Source organism: Platalea leucorodia (genome assembly GCF_965183815.1).
Source record: "Platalea leucorodia genome assembly, chromosome: 13".
Taxonomy (NCBI): Eukaryota; Metazoa; Chordata; class Aves; order Pelecaniformes; family Threskiornithidae; genus Platalea; species Platalea leucorodia.
This window is the reverse complement of record NC_138835.1, coordinates 13,359,054-13,376,887: the sequence shown is the minus strand read 5'-3', so window position 1 is coordinate 13,376,887 and position 17,834 is coordinate 13,359,054. Positions and strand designations below refer to the sequence as shown.

Here is a 17,834-nt window from a genome sequence, read left to right as displayed (position 1 = left end):
AGAGAACAAATTTGCCTTATGTTATTGTTGAGGCAAATAATAACGGAAGCTTTGGAAGCATCTCCATTATAAATTCACAGCTCTGATCCATGCAGAGTTTATAGTAACATTTGACTTAGCCGGCTGCCACAGGGCAGCCACTGCTGCTCTTGGAGATTGTCTCCAGACTCTGGTGTCTCATCTGAGTGGGGAGTTTCTCTCGCCCCTTGATCAAGGCTTTCTTTGAAGATCAGGGTCTTGCATGGTTATGGAAATGGTTTGGAAAGGCATGAACAGAAAAAGCAAATATTACACTTTTGGTGATCGGAATGGAGCTGCAGATGGGGTTTTGCTGAGAGCGGCTGCAAAATGGCCCCCATGAGCACCATCTGAGCTCCAAAGGGCTTTTTGGTCTGGAAGCATTTCTGGCCCTCCATTTCTGGCCGCCAAAGTGCTGGTGGGAGGGGTGGGATTCTTCACAGAATGCCCTTCTCTGCGCCGCTGTGACTGCCACAGCCCAGCTGCAAACCCCTTTGCTTGCAGCAGTGGCGAGTTATGTATAAGCGGCTTCAAAGAGCCACATGAAAATCCAGCCACAGGGTCTGTAAATAAAAGGTTCGTTACTTGACTGAATTTTTTACCTATGTTTTCCATCTACACCAGGGATCAAACCAGCAAGAGACTGCTCCCACACCACGAAGAACAAGCTCTGACCGGCCACCCAGGTTGACGTGCACACATTCCCCAAACCTTTAAGCATATTCACTTATTAACAGAGAACAAAATATTTCAAAGAAGAAGGCGGAATCCTAGGAGTCTTCCCTTCTTCACCATGAAAATTTAATCACAAGCAATTTCCCTCATTCTCCTTGCTGAAAATACACCAAAAAGCCTCCCGGCTTGATACGGGTAAGAAACTCTGGGCGCCCAGGAGGATGAGGTGAGGTTATAGAGTGAAGACATTCAATGCAATTTCAAGCTTTGAGCTCAGCTTGAGAAGATAGGATTTTCATGTGGTTCTTTGCATTGTGATCACTGTGGGTTACATATCAGTGGAAAGTCAACACCAGCATCAACGGCGTCTTGACAAATCTGCCCTGCTTTTTGCCTGCAAGTTCTGAATAAGGGATGGTTCATTATGCAGACGTCCTTGTGTAGCAGTGATGATCATGTAAATCCCCCGTTGTTCACTTTGATGTGCCTTTAAACTACAGTTGTGACACTTTACTAGACTAAGAATAGGGGGTCCTCCCCTGCTCGCAGTGAAAACGTTGGCATTTCAATTTCAGACTGGCTGCCGATGTCAATGGAAGTTAAGTTGTTGCATTTTACTTCGTTGCATGTTTTTTGTTTAAGCAGAAAATACAGACATATGGATACGTGCCTGCTTACATACATATATGCATCCATACACACATGGGCCTAGAACTACTGCTAAGCTTGAGCAAGTTCTGTAACATTGCACCAGATAGGGCTGTCACCCACCATTACGGAGCAATAAATAAAAGGACTCTGCTGAAATACCATCTAGCAGGTAGGATGATGTCTCCCTTAAAGTTCAGCAAAGTGGCATCTGCAGACACACACACGTAGCCTAAGGGGCAGAGAACAGGACAAGCTCACAAGCTCACACGTTCCTACCAGCGTAACCTCATTGGCATTTCACTGATGTCATTTCTCCTAATACCCAAACTGTGAGTATTAAGAATGACTGTAACTTATTAGCTACAAGGGACCGGGGCTCTTTTTTTCAACACAGAGATATTCTTAAATCACGTTACTCTTTAAACATTACTGTTTCATCCTAAGTTGTTGATTAAAACTTTTTGTTAGAGAAGGACAGACTTATCAAAAGATGCAGGCTTTGTCCATCCCAGCATGTGTTATCCTTTTCAGGTGCAGGGCACAGTACGTGTTGTGCAAGCTACAGATCACAGGAGCCTATTCATGATGCCTTCACTTTTCTGGTAGTCAGAGGGAGCATCCATAGGCGTCTTATCTGGGAAGAGACTCGGTGAACGCTGAATGGATCCGGTTATGTTCTGGCTGTGTGTGATGACTGCAGAAGCGTTCACAGTAACTGAGTGGGAAGTGAACGCTGAAATGAAGATAAAGTCATGTTCTTTGGAGGCAAGGAGGGAAACAGAATTTGGTACTTGCTGCAGACACCTTGAGGGTTCCAGCTCTCCTAACGCTGAAGGCAACGGATGGAGGAAAGAAGGGGTGGTGGGTATTTACGGTCTTACTTCTCAGAGTCTTTGGACAAGATCCTCTGCTGATCTAACCTGGGGAGTGGCCTTCCCTTAACTGGAGCTATTCTGAGCTGAGGATCTGGCCCACACTGTGTGTTTACTCCTTGATACTAGAAAAAGGAAAATTTCTCCAACTTTTTTCTGCCAAGAAACTCAATCAGAGGCAAATCTTCTCTCCTTTCCTTCTGTTCCCAGGAAATCCACTCCTGAAATTTCTCCGGCACTCCCTGTTTTCACAGAGGATCACTTGACTGATCCCCTGCAGTGAAACACTATGCCTGATTCACAGCTAATGGGGAGTTTTCTGGCTCAAAAAGAAGAAAAATGCAGCCTCGGCCCCAAACCTGCCAGGCAGGGCAGGGCTGCACGGCCCAGGCGCCATTCCCTCTTACAACGCTCAGGAAGGTACGGAGGAGCAGGACGCGGAGGTCAGGCTTGGATGCTGGGGAGAGCCTTCAGCAGGTAAGAGTTTATCAGAGCTTATGGTGGGCTGGCCTGAGTTGAGAAAACCAGAATCAGTGGCATACGCTTGAAGTAAAAGTATTCAGGACTCCTGCACAGAGAGATGGGAAACAACAGACTCGAGCACTCATATTCCCAGACAGAGAAGGCATGACATAACTGCAGGTTTCTGGCAAAACCTGTGGCCTTAGCAAGCTGAAAAGGTGACAAACATGGATTTGCTTTGGCTTTCCCCTTACCTTCACGACGGTTACCATGCCTTCGTTGGTGACGGGGTCTGTCCGGATGGTAAAGTGGCCAGAGGGGTCTCCGCTGATGATGCGGTAGATGGCATTCCAGTTGGGAGAGTGAGGCTGGTCCCGGTCCATCACCGTCAGATTTGCCACCACAACTTCCACTCTGTTCTCAGGAACTTCTCCTGAATACTGCAAATAAAAGACAGGAGCGGTCATGGTGGGAGCTTTCTGTCGGTCCTCACGGCTACCTCCCCTCTCCCCTACATCAGCACGCTGACTGGGAAATCAGCCCCATGAAGAGGACCGCGGGGTTGTACGTTATGAGCAACACATCCCCTTCTCACTTCTGGTTTTCCTATTTTTTTCTTTGAGTATTTTTCCAAACCTTTCAAAGTCCAGTCTCACCTCTGAGCCCAAAGGAAAACAAACCCGCTATCACCCAGCCACTGCCCAAGTTTCAGCAAATGCTTGAAGTAAATGAACAAAAAATGTTCCTGATATTCTCATTCAGTTACAGCAATCGGAGAGTTAACTGTCAACAGCAGGTAAAAATGGCAGACTAAAATGTGCTTTTTTTTAGGATGACTATGTCCCTTTAACCTGAGGTATTTTGCCTCACTCAGATTTCAGTGATGGCATTTTATTGCTTCTTCAGTGATTTTACTTCATTTTCTTTCTTTCTTGCCCTTGATTTGATTCTGTCTCATTATTTGAAGTGTTTCTTGTGATTTTGCCACAGCCTTTCCTGGTGCTTAATTCTCTCATTTAGCACTGATTTTCATGGAGCATGTCCAGTTCAGGCATATCCTGACGCATTAGCTGCATTCTTTTCTGCTTTCCAGTCCTTGATTTATCATATGGCTGATCAGGGATCCTGGCCTGTGAATACTTCCAGTGTTTGGGGCTCAAAAGCTGCCAGTAAGACACATTCCCAAATTTTCAACTGTCCTCATCTCTCAGCATCACCTATTAGCAGCACTTGCAAATCAACACTCTGATTGACATATGGCAAATTAAACACTGGGGAACCGATGGGAGCGGCTGGCTCGGAGTGCAACTGAAATCCTGGCCCCAAACTGCAGGAGCAGAGCACTTTTGAAAATCTGGCCTTTGGTGTGCACAAATGCCAGGTTATGCAAATGATAATAAATCATTCCTTTGTTAGCACAAGAGTCCCTTTCCACTCCTAACCCACACCCATCCATTGGAGTCTTCCAGTTATGTGCGCTTAGATCTAGTATATATTATTCCACCACTGACAGCAAAAATATTCAATCTGCCTTATGTTAACGTAAATTTAAATTTGCCCTTTAGTGGTATCCTGAATGGCATTCTGCCCTCTTTTCTGTTATGCACCTGTCCTAAACAAGTTTTCATTAGTGAATGCAGATGGCATCTCTTTCCAGCCATGCTGAGTGGTGGGGAAGAACAGTGGGAAGCTGCGGGATAATTCTAGTTCCAGTATGTGCTACAGCTCTTCTTTTCTCTTTATTTCCCATGATTTTACTCGTTTTTTACCCATTCTCTTGCCCAATTTGGAATCCCTGCGGCACACAGCTTAAGCAGGGGAAATATCATATGGAAATTTATCAAAAGCCGCTTGAAAAATCCATTAGATTATGTCATATGTGCAGTCCTATTATCAACCTTGTCTGAAACCTGCTCAAAAGAACTCAAGGAGATTAGTTAAGCAGGATCGTCTCTTACTACATCCACACTAGTTATCGCCCATTACATTAAATTAATGTTGTATGGCATGCCAGCAACGACAAGTTGATGAGCCCCCAGTCTCTTTTAGGAGACGGCTGCACTGCTAACATCAAGGTATCGTCTTGTAATTTCAAAGGAGTTAAGCACTTTGTGCAACCATCTCAAATCTTTGACCTAGGACTGCAGGTTTTCATCCATTACTACCAGGCTTAAGCCTTGCAGGACCAAAGAGAATTAACTCATCAAGAGCAAGCCATCAGTTGTATTTAAGTTGCACTTAAGACATTTAAAAGGGCCAGTCCTAGGCCCTCCTACTAGGGCTGAACACCTCTAGCAGATCATAACCCAGGTGCTGCCAATGAGTTTGGGTTACTTGGAAAAATCCCACACAATCTCCAACTGATTTTACAGCAGCTTCTGTAAAAGCCATCACAGCATCCGTTTTCGGCCCGTAGTGATAAAGTTTACTACAAGACGTATTTTAAAAATATGAGGTATATAAAAAATTACAAATACACAAGCACATCTCAATATAAAGCCTGGAGGAAGATTGTAACAGTCTATAAAGCTCCTCCATTAGGGTAAAAATCACAATGCTCTGCATATACCGAGCAATCCAGGAGTTCACCCCGTTGTTGATACCTATTAGGTACAGTCAGGGAATGATCAGTCCTATGCAGCATTGAGGGTGGATATTGTCTATTATGCTTATAAAGCCAAATATTTTTCTGATGAGAACAGAGTACAAACACAGGAATCAAAGGAGCCATCCAAAGCTATTCAGGTTAAGAAGCAAATCTTGGAGAGACGCACCATGAAGAACAGAACAATTTTCATCAGCTACAGATGAGCAGCTACTGGGAATCCAAACCGGAGCCTGTCTTTCCTCCACTCCCCCACTATCATTATTATAAGTAAGTAAGTGCTGTAACGTGTATTGTCCACAATTGTCTTTACCTTTAATAAAATTAAGTAATGACATTAAATTACATCTGCTAAAGGAAGGATGGCAGCTCAAAGCGACCCACACTTCTTTAACGTCATTCCCTCCCTACCCTAGAGTAATTTAGGATAACGAACAATACCATCTTTCTCTGTGCTGCTTTGCAGCATTCCCTGTGCTGTAAGTTCTCTTTCATAAGATTACAATTGATTTTCAAATAGAGAGAAGCCTATCTATTCAAACAAGGTAAAACAATGGGCAACGGAAGAGCTGCTGAAGTAAACATAAGATTGATAAAGCAGTGCTTGACCTATACTTGTAGCATTTACTCATATTCCCCTGTAATTCATTTAGCTTCGCTTTCAATTGTTGCATTTGAAGTCCTTAATTTCCAGAGTGCTTTTTTAAAGACCATTCACAAGGATTTCTATGGCTGATTGTTACACACTCCGCTTCCCTTCTGAGATAAGGATTTGTTCTGAACCTGGCATGTTCTTAAATCCTTAAATTCTGTAGGGTCTTTTTTCTTCCCCTCCCATAAAAGCCTGTGCTGGCAAAAGTCCTTGCATTCCTCTAGAGCTGGCCCCTGTGAAGTCACGTCTTGTTGAAAAGGTAATAATTCATTCTGATTTTCAGGTTGCATCAGATTATACTAAAACTGGTTAATCCCAGAGTTTGCCTTTTGTCTCACTCAGTACCTGACAGCATATAAACACGCAGACAAATATCACTCTGGAGGAGAAAGGGATTGATGTGGGGGGACAAATGATGAATTCACACAATGACTTGACTTTGTACAATAAATCTGGAGTCTGGGCGGTGAAGCCACGCACAGCAGAGTAAAACCAATTAGCTCACTGCAGCCACTCCTAGGGAGGTGTGGAATTGAGATGGATGAATACAAAGATAATTATTCAGGCTTCCAACTAAAGGGAATTCCTTTTTTCCAATGTTCTTACTTTTTTCTGGTGGGTTTTGCTAAAAAGCTGTGAAAGCAATGACTTGTTCACACGAATGTCTGCAGGAAAGATTTTTGTGTCGTCTCCAAGATTTGCTAATGATGACGCAACATTTGTTACAGGCAGAAGTAGTTTATGAGGGCTGAATTGCCTAGAGAAATAGAGTATTTTATGACCTACAGCTAGGGATTAACTTAGAAGAATAAGGCCATCTTAGTCCTTTCATTAGACTCTGAGCCATCCCCCTGACAGCGATGACTGCATCTTCTCTCTCGGTCCCCTAGGTCAAGAGAAACCGAAATGAGAGCGAGCGAGCACACGTGTGCCGTGGCGCGGGGTGTCCCATCCCTCGCCGCTTCCTGCTGCCAGGCCACCCCGTCAGGCAGCAAGCTCTGGATGCAAGGCGAGGTGCAGCCGGGGAACCCGGCACACCGAGCGCTGCCTTTGCCCATGCAAACTGTGTGAGCAGGCACCCGGTCTGAACACCAACCCCCCCGCTCCTCCACGCTTAAGGGCATACTCCCAACCAAGTGCCGGCATGCGAGCCAACTGTTTACCTTTTACGCACAATATTTAACACACTTGAATATTTAGATGATATTTAGACGCTTGAATAGAAGGCAAATTAATAAACAACTGCGGTCTGGTTGCAGCAATCTGTGTAAAGTGGAAAAAAAAGACAGAAATCTCCTAATAAATCATTAATTGTGATGTGCCTGCCCAGCTGCAGCGCAGAAACAAGCAAATGCCATCCTAATTGATTGCTTCTTATTCCATCTTTATAGGTCTGCATTTTTTATTGTGAGGGTTGAATAAGCCCAGAGGTGTAAAAAACCTCTAGATTGTACTCTGTGTATCTGCCAACTTGATATTCAGATCAATAATCCTCTTTTTTTTCCCCCTACTCCTACTACCGGTAATTTAGCTTTTTTTCCTAGCAGTCTAATTGCTGTTTTCTTAAGCCTTACTATCAATTCTCTGACCTTTAATTTTCAATATTGTTTGCTGTACGGATGACTGTACTAGGTCTGCAAGTTATCCTACCCCCTCTACGCCGCATGGGTCAGACTTGGGTATCAGCTTCTGTGACCACCAAACAGCGACCTCCAGGTTCTCGCCCCACTGCTGCCGTTTTGCAGCAGAGACCACAAGCTCACTTGAATCTCCACAAAATCTCCATAAAGTCAACCATATTTTGCGTGCAAATCAGACTTTGAGATGCTCATTTCTTAATCACGTTTTATTGAAGAACTACTCACTCTGGTGTGGTCTCGAATGATGATCGCCCTCTGAGTACCGACGTCGTCACGTTTTTCTGAGGCAGCCCACGGCACTTGTGCTCTGCATTACACCGGACAGCAACCCCTACACAAGCCTCTTTGCTGTCGGTTTTTCAGGCTCATGCCCACAAGATCCCTTGCACTGCAGTGTCCCTGCTTCAACTTTGCATTCACTTGGATCTACTCCACAGTCAATCCATGTATGCACATCATACTTTAGACTAGTTATAGGCCATGTGGCAAATGCTTCCCAGAACGTTATCTATAAAGCCCAACGCACTCTTGCCAGCTCGCAGTTTTGCTCCGCTGGTACGAGGCCCAGCTGTCACGGTGCTCATTCAGAAATTAACTGCTCAGGCTGCAGGCACCGGCTCATCGCGGTCGGGCAGGAGTCAGCCTTGCCCAGCCGAGCGGAGGGAAGTGCATGACAATTAGCTCACCAACTTTTAAAGGATGCTTTGGAAGTTCTGCCTTTATCTTCAGTGGTTTGTGCTATCTCTTCTCCCTGGTATCCAGTGACAGGATGCGTGGGAATGGTTCAAAGCTGTGCCAGGGCAGGTTTAGACTGGACATTAGGAAGCATTTCATTACCGAGAGGGTGGTCAAACACTGGAAGAGGCTTCTGGAAGAGGCTTCCTAGAGATGTGGTCGATGCCCCAAGCCTGTCAGTGTTTAAGATGCATTTGGACAATGCCCTTAACATGCTTTAACTTGGTCAGCTCTGAATTGGTCAAGTAGTTGGACAAGATGATCATTGTAGCTCCCTTCCAACTGAAATTATTCTATTCTATTCTATTCTATTCTATTCTATTCTATTCTATTCTATTCTACTCTACTCTACTCTACTCTACTCTACTCTACTCTACTCTATTCTAAAATGCCTCACCTGCCTGCAAAGGAGCTCTCACAGCTCTACGCACGGTGTGGTGGAGCCAGACCACGCACTTGTTTATTGGGAGATTCTACAAGGAACGATGAGCGATGTTCAGTGCTGGTTTCACGTCTGCCAGATGAGTTTGAAAAACAACAGCAAGCCCTAAACTTCTGCACTTCTAAAGCTGATCTTATGATGGGGTGCAGACAACATCCATCGTGTTCGCGCAGCTGACGGCAGCCACTGGCTTTATACTTTGTCTTTACTGGTGTTATTTTTTCAAAATCTCAAGTAATGACTAGTTTTGGATTAAATTACAAGATTTACTCTTTGAATACGAAGACAAAGCAGAACACAGGAGAAGAAAGCAATACCCTTTCTTTCAGAAGCAGCAAAAGAAAACCCTCTCATTTCAGACTCTCTGGCGTGAGGAAGGAATGTGCAGGTTTCACCTTGGTTCAAAGACTCTTAGAGTACTTGCCAGGAGTTCAGAGACAAGAGCACGTAATAGTAAAAGGATATTAAAAAAAAAAAAAAGAAGTTTGCATGTCTGACAATGAGCACTAATTTTTTTTCATTATCAGATGTTACATTCTTGTGACAGTATGAAAAGATGCCACAGAAATGATGACACAAGACACTATTCTGCTGCAAGATAACCATTTCCAGATAAATATATCTTATGAAATGAGGTTCAAAGTTTGCATAGAAATTTAGATATTTTATAAAAATGTATTACAACACAAAGGAGCTTTCTACAACGTTCATATGAAAGGTTTAAAAAGAGATTAAAATTATGTCCTTGGAAAGGCATATAGCCTTGTCAAGGAAAAAAAATTCTACATTAACCCCGTGTAGGAAAGCTGTACTTTATCTGGATTTCAAAGGCTATAAAGAACCACTTTAATCAACCTACTTGACTTTGGGGACTTGCATGTCTCACTGAAACTCATGAAATCTGGCATAGTGTGGTTTCTAGAACACAAAAGCCTTTAATCTGTAACCCGGCACTCTTGTACATTCAAATCCTGATACTATCTCCTTGTTAGGAAGAAAAATTGTGAATTTATCCAAAATGGGATCTCATCTCATCTAAATGATGTAGCCTTTGCAACAGTGACCTTTAACAATGGTTATACTCAACAATGAAAGATTTTATCTCGGGAGCCAGTGGAAACAGTGTATGTTAAAATTCTGATCTGATAGCACAGCCTTTTATTTTCCAGTTTGAGAGAAGAATCCTTTGAACATTTCATTTGCTCTCTTGTCTAACATACCTTTGTTTCTTGCCTACAGAACGAACAGCAGGAAAAGGTAGCTGATACCTTTCTGCAGACTATTTGATTGTCAGGTGTAATTAGAATGCTATCTTTTAAATAGAGGCATAGATTTTAAAACAGCTGGAACTGCCTACAAAGCCTCATTCTTAAAAAAAAAAGAATTTATATACATACATTTATATAATAAAACATTCTTGCACAGATACATCATTGTTTTACAACGGCTGACAGCCCTGTGCTTCCCTTCAGCTGCAGAAGGCTAAGTGACTGGCCCACGTCTCCCAAGGCAGTTGTAGAACCAGCGCTGGAGCCGTGTCCTGCCCTCCGCTGCCTGCGTTGGGGCAGGATCCTGAGAACATCATTAATTCGTGTGTTATGTGATAAATCCACTAGGTCAGCCTGGATTAGTCTATCGACCTCCCCAGTGCATTGCCATGTAGCCCTGTGATCCCCGCTGAGCTACCGAGATGGAGAAGCTCCCAGACGGGACGGCTGGCAGGGAACCATGCGCTGGGGATGAGCTGGGTCACCAGCACGGCTCTTCCCAGGCTCTGCACCGCGTTGGCTTCAGCTCAGGAACCTGAACAGGTTTGTACCGCTGGGGAAAAACAGGCCAGAAGAACAACTGGTTGTAAAGCTCCGCAGTCTTGAAGGCCAACAGCGGTTCCATACGTTGACCTTCCTGAATTGCCAAAGCAGTGCTGGTGTCCCGCGTCTCAGCCAGCACGGCAGGAGGAGCTTTCCAACGTGCAGACTGTGTCGCTCGCCCTTACTCTCTAAAATAACCGCCTTCCTTAAAAGAGGGTGAAATTAATTCATTTCTTGGAACGTCAGTCCTCAAAGTTCTTCCTCTTTCTGCAAAGTGCAAAGTAGCAAATAACTGCGCTGTTTTGAACAAAACTTTGAAAACATATTTTTCCTGATTTACATGTAAACCAGACTAACAAAAATTATGTGACGGAGTTCAGCTCCTAAGTGAGCAAAACCTACTCCACAGGTCTGACTCTATTTCTTGGTGAGATATGTATAGAAGAGGATATTTCAATTCAGGCACCTGTAATAAAGTTTCATAAAGAAGGGCCTTAAGCTGATAAGTCTGGTTTAGGATTTTCTTATTAACTGCCCATTTCTCATAATGAGTTTTTAATTTAATTTTTTTCAGATTTTAGGGCATATAAAAGCTGCTCATGTGCCTTTGGGATCTGAAGACGGATATTTGGGAAAGGGAGAATTTTAAGAGTACTGAAACTGATTTTTTTATGTACACTATAATCCTGGTATTGAGATTTTTAACAAGTTTCTTGTGTAGCACAGCTCAGCCAGTCTGCATGCTGACTCCAGCTCAAACCTCCTCTGCACTGCAATTGAAATCTCTGTTGTTTCCAGATTAGTCTCAGAATTAGCACACAGGGGGATTTATTTTTTCTTTTATGACTAGGTTTGAACACCACAATCGGGTGCTGGAAAACCCACAAGGTCTGGTCATAAACAGGGTTCCTGACTGGACAGAGCATCCTTGTAGGAGAAAGGCACTGGAACATGTGTTTTATTGTAAACGTGCTGCTACTGTGGTTTAAAGATGTGATTTTCTGAGCTGGTGCCACAATGGCCAGTTCTTTTATCTCCTTACCGCTGAGTAAAATGTAACGGGAACGCCTGTCGGTGGGTGAGAGCTTCCACTCACAGGGAGATTTGTGTGCCCCCCACCTGCTCCCCTGTGCTGTGGTTTCTACGGGAAGGGAATCAGCAGCGGGGGACGCGTCTCCGCATTGCAGGGGTTGCTGAAGAGCCCCTCCAGTTTGCAGACAAACCCAGACGGTTCAGCTGCAGCACTGCCCCGAAGCAAGCAGAGGAAAGCTGCCCTTCCGAGCTCACCTTCCGATGCAGCCCCTAAAATCATAAAATCACAGCATGGTTTGGGTTGGAAGGGACCCTTAAAGGTCAGCTAGTCCGACGCCCTGCAATGAGCAGGGACGTCTTCAACTAGATCAAAATCTGGCATTGCAGAAAAATGCATGCCCGCCTGCTTACAGTAATTCAGAGCATGGAATGAAGACTAAATTAAATGCTGTGTAATTCATCAGACTTGCCGTGAGAAAGAGGCTTCTAGCGGAAATTTTGTTTACAACAGAGAAGTCAAAGTGCATGTAGCAGAGAAGAGAAATGCAGTGAGAAATGGGAGGATATTCGGTCAAAGAGGGAGCCACTATATACTTGTAAATTTAGGAAGGAAAATGTTTTTCTTTTCTGTGTTTATTTTCTCTCTGTTATTTTCTGGCAATTAAAACACGTTATTGCACTAAGCTGAACAGCTTGAAAAACTCTACCACGCTCAAAAAACCTATGTGAAATCTTTTAACCATCTCTCTGATTTTAACTCTGGCTGTTCTCTGTGTTCTGATCCTTTCTTCCACAATCGGGAAGCGTGAAGACATCCTGGGCAGTTAGAAACATCTGATAAGAGAAAACTCACAGCGCTACCAAATCCTTTGCTAAATCTCCTTTATTTTCCCCCAGTATGTCACTAAAGATTTTGTAAGTGAAATGTGCTTAATGAAATTCCAGATATATATCCTCTTAAAATGACATCCCTCGGAAGCAACTGTTTTTAAGGCAACAGAATATTGAAGAATTAAAAATCTGCCGACCCAAGGAAGTTAGCCAACTTCAGAAGGGGATTTATTTCAGTGCCTTGCAATAATGAAGTTACAAAATGTATTTAAATTTCCCAGCCTCGCATCAGCGCCTGAGATGCTGTGTACTTTTAAGATAATGAAATAATCCACTACAAATGGGTATTTGCCTGGGACATCTGGCAGACGTGGAGAGGGACCTGCCAGGGCTGCGCGGGCATCCTGCCTAACCAGGGACCCCCTGGGTGGTGCTGGGTCTCTACATTCAGGCAAGTGAATTGTGCCCTCCAAGGCCAGGTCTGGGCTTAGGAGGAGAACTAGGATATTTCATATGTATCCAAAAGGAGAAAGAGGCACATAATGTGGGAAAAATCATTCAAATTTGAGAGAAATGCTACAGACAGATAAATTTTAGAAAAGAAATGCTGGTGTGGGTAGATATGTGAGATAAGGGAGCATTATGGTCTGATTTCTCCTTGAAATTTTAGCTTGGCTGACACACCAGAGATCATGGGAATGGCGCCTAATCCACACACACGTATCAGGTGGTGGAGACCAGGGGGATTTCCATCACAGCACATTACGCAGTAGAAGGGTATTTGTCCGTAGATGTTTCCTTTAACTGTGGAGGTTCTGTCAGCGACACCTGTCTGTGTCACACCTCGTTGCACACACGTAGCTCACACGTGTTCTAGCATCTCCTTCTCACTGGACAATTCCTCCACGCCACTATGGACGGCATGGTGCGGGGAGGTGGTCTACAGCTTCTCCCTCCAGATCCCATACACGTTCAACAGGGAAGGAGAAGTCCCTGCTAAATGAGACATCGCACCAGGAGATAACAACATTGCCAGATGTTGCAAAAGAAACAGCTCATGACAAATGGGTTACGGCAAGTGATGGCTGATAGGCGCTGTCATACCGCATAGGTTGGGGGTGGTCTTGCCAGTGTACAGATTATCATCTGTGTTTTGATAATATTAACCTGACTGCATAAACCAGCAAAACAGCAGGCTAGAAAATCAAATGTCAAACCAAATTATTACATATGACCACGATGATGATGATGGATATGCATGTGCCGCTCAACCCCATTAACGACGGCTACCCACAAGCGCTGTAAAGAAAGGAGAGCATCGTGCTGTACCTTACAGGTGGGCATCTGTGCATGAGGCACACAGGCAGAGAGGCTGTGCTGTAACTCCTGGATTTCAACCACTTACGTGGTGAGAAGCAGGGCGTGAGCAGCGCCGTGGGCTCTACCTCCCGTGCAGCGCTGTAGCTCTAATTGGCCGAGATTGCACTCTCTGGCATCGAGAGAGGACGTTATATTATTCTTGATTTTACACCAAGCAGTACATGTGTCTAATTTGAGAGAGACCAATAGAGTATTTTTTTATATTCCCCCCTTTTTTTTTTGGTGACAGAAAATTGAAATCTGTAATGAAACTATTATTCCCATTTTTTACATCACTGGTCTTTGGAAATTTTAAATTCCGAGGTCTGAAAAATTCATTACTACTAACTTCCATCAAGGGTGTTCCTGAAGCCAAAATTACTTAATCAACTCAATTTAGCTTCTTGTGTAGACCTAATTCAGAAAAACTTTATCTTCTTGAATTGTTATTGCAATTAATTTCTCCCCCTTCTTTTTCTGCAGCAGACGACATTTCAGTAATTAGATATTTTATAAAAATGAGTTATTCATTCAGGGTAGCTTCACTTTTATATTTGATTAATCATATTACCACTGAGGTCTGGGTTTTGTCTCCAAGGAAAGTTTAATGACCTCATTTTAATCCTTCTTTTAACCACCAGGCAGGTATCAATGAAGAGAAATAAAATTATCTTCTTTTTTCTTTTTCTCTCTTTTTTTTTTTTTCCCCAATCTCAAGATTACATTTGATGCTTTTTTCTGTGTGAGTGACCCATTTACAAGGAAGAATCTAGCTGATTCCGCTTAGGTTCAGGACGGAATCAGGCTAAACAGAGCCTTGAACTGCGCCTTAATAACGAATGCTCAGTGTAATGGAGAGGAACCAGAACTGTTTCACCAAACGGTTTAAAGCACTGTACATGATTAATTTGGTGATAATTTGAAAATGAATGTACTGAAAGGAAATAAACAAAACAAAAGCCACTGTAAATTTAGGTTTTGATTAATGGGGTCTATTAGTAAGAGAATTTTATCAAGGAGACCACGTTTTGTTCTATCAAAGCGTATATACCCACACAATGTATTGGAATAATTCACATAAACCACAATTTATTTGGGAGTAGAGACTTAGAGATCATTGATGACTGCTTGCCTTATATCAGTATCTATCTATGCTTTCAATCTAGCTATGTGCGTATCTATATTTGTGTATTTCTACATATACATCTTTGTATCTATCTATCCATCTTGCAGACTACACTAAGTAGTCTCGAAGGTATTTCATCCTTTCCGTCATATGCTACGCTGGTGTAAAGACTTAACAGAAATCACAGAAGGGGCTGATGCTTTTTTCATTAAGACATGGGGAATTATTGTTTTCTCATAAACTGAGACATATCTTTCATTTTAGATGAAAGAGGTGATAAAATAAAGAGCAAAAGTTGAGTATCCACAAGAGAGTATGAAGCGTGTCTTGTTTTCCATTGCATTGCATTGACAGGGCCTCCAGGCACTTCGAGATGCTGCGCCCGGGCAGAGCCGTACTGCTCACAGAAAATCCGCGCCCCGAGCTGGGGCTCTCACCACTCCTTACCAGAGTCAAACCTGTGGAGGCACCACATCTCCTAAGCTCTGTTGGACAGGCTTTGCCTTTAGGCCGGGATCCACATCCAAAGGTGAGTTTGATTTAAAAGGCAGGTCAAGATGTAAATAATTTCTATGAAGACATAAATACTTTCCTAAGCACAGCTAACCTGCGTGTCTGCTGCAGCAAAGGCCCTGGCGTTAGTGTGGCGAGTCCCGGCACGGCTGAGGCAGGATGGGAAGAAAAAAATACTGTTTCTGCTTGTTCTCTCTCCGTTTGTTACCGCTACCCCCTGACCTAACATCCTTAGTCTAATTCATTGCTCACGACAACGGTTTTCATCAGGACCTGCAACGGAATGAGAGGCAGAAAGCCCATTTCAATTTATAAACACTGAATTCTTATTTAGGAAAACTAAACTGATTTGTAGTTTTTAGACTTCACCAACTATATATTTAATTGAAACACACACAAAATTAGGGAGATGCTCAGGTACCCAAATGCTACCCGGCATATTTGATTCACTTGAATACAATAATTTATTTCAGTTCGACGATGACAGCTCTATAAGAGCCCAAGCTTTACCGCACAGTTCGGCTGAGCTTCATTTTGATTGGAAAATTGCAGGCGAACACAAGTCACCTGGGATTTTCCATGAAAGCACAATTGATTTTTAACGATAAATCCTGTCTGCAGGACTGTACAGAACTCCTGGGTTTGTTTTCACCTGTAAAACAACGCAGTCCTGTAAATTTTCTCACCATGGTATTAGGGCTTTCCCCTTGCCAGCTCTGACCTGCGCTGTTCACCTTGATTTCTGCCTCTTGTGACAACTGCCTCTAAATTATGCCACAGGCATAATTTTGATGATTTTAAAATACTGTAGCATCCAGGCTAATCTATATTCAAATGTCATTGTAGACTTTCTGAATGGCACAGGTGTAATGATGGGGACTGTGAGATCTGAATGGCCAACTACATAAGCAGCTTTAGTCTATACGCTGGGAAATTAGGTACGCTGTGCTCAAGATTTAAGCCCTTGATGTTTTCCAGATCTGGACACGTGCCCAGGAACTGGGAGATAGTTAGCCACCCACTTCCACTGCTCTTCCCTGGATCAGCTGTGGTAAGACCTCCTTTCAGGACAGCCCTTGGTAGGCACCCTGGTCCATTTTTCTGTCTGTGGGAAATCCCACTGAAATCCCGTTCCTGCTGGGTTCTCCCTTCACAGCGTAAGATTAATTTGTAAAACACGAGCATGCATGTAAAAGGGATTTCTCCTGATGCTCACATGTACTGAATGCTTCCGGATACATCTGGCTATAAATGTGCTTAGGAAACCCCAAACCGCTGGCAGGCTGACTTCGTTTCCAATTTCGGTTTCCTACCACCATTCAAGACCATTTCTCCAAACGAGACCTATTTACATCGTCGCATCGCAGTCATTTGGAAGTCAGTCTTTCAGCCTGAAGGAAAAGCTGAGGGTTTTCTTTGCTACTTTGCTATTTCTGAACTCATCATTAAAAACGGAGCTCAGCAGGATTCAACTCGGGGGGCTGGAGACCAGGTGAAGCATTCACCCCAAGCTTTGCCACTTGCAAAAAAGTCACATTTCTACAGCTCCCATTAGCTATTTCTGCAACTCTGGACAGTGTTACTCTTGCACTGGTGGATGCACAGCTATATCTTGTCCTCAAACAGCGGTAATATGAGAACAAATGCACACAGAACAAGGAATAAAATTTTGGTTTATGCTTGTTTGCTTTTCCAAAATTTTAGCAAGTTCTCAGAGCAGGAGAACTAAGGGAGCACAGTGCCACAGCCGTGAAAGAGGCAAATTTGACCCAAGGAAATACTAGTGCTCTTGTTCAAGGCACTGAAAAATCTCATCTGGATTACTCGACACAACTCTGGTCAAAAGAAAGAAATCTGAGCAGAGCCTGGTGCACAGCAGGGTTAGCAAGATAACCAGGGGAACGGAAAGCTGTAACGTAAAAAGGGGTTGGAGGAGCCTGGCTTGTTTAGCCGCACAAAAGGATGCGCGCTAGTGTATCAGGGTGGAGACGGGAGAGAAAATGGGAAGGGAACATCAAAACGGGAGTAGGAAGAACTACTTATGGTAAAGGACAGCGCTAGCATGGCAGTGATGCACGGAGCGCCTGCTTCACTTTCAAATTTCAAAGCACTTTTCCGAGTGGGCTCATTAGCATTTCCCATAGTACTCGGAGGAGCCAGAATACCCGCACAGACAAAGGTCAGACATTTTTGGCAGTGCAGTGCCAAAACCAAAAAGTCCTTTTAACTTGGGTCTCTCTCCATGCCATTTTGCTCATGAAGCGCCGAGCTCTTCACTCTGCAGATCTCACTGCTGCCTGATTCAGTCCAGTACGAGCCAGGTTACTAACTCAGCATTACCGCAGCAGCCAGAGATGAGTCTGGTCTGACACTATTGATTAAATAACCCAGTTAAAAACTGGCAAGAACT

The 17,834-nt window shown here is 43.6% G+C and overlaps 1 protein-coding gene across 1 annotated transcript in view; it reads right to left on the bottom strand.

Annotated features, from left to right (window-relative positions):
* CDH4 (cadherin 4) overlaps positions 1-17,834 on the bottom strand; it is a gene marked incomplete at both ends in the record, with an annotated part of 463,510 nt that overhangs the window by 20,327 nt on the left and 425,349 nt on the right. The window contains one exon of the mRNA XM_082326152.1: positions 2,933-3,118. Coding sequence (XP_082182278.1) covers positions 2,933-3,118 — 186 coding nt within the window. The remainder of the gene's footprint in view (positions 1-2,932; positions 3,119-17,834) is intronic.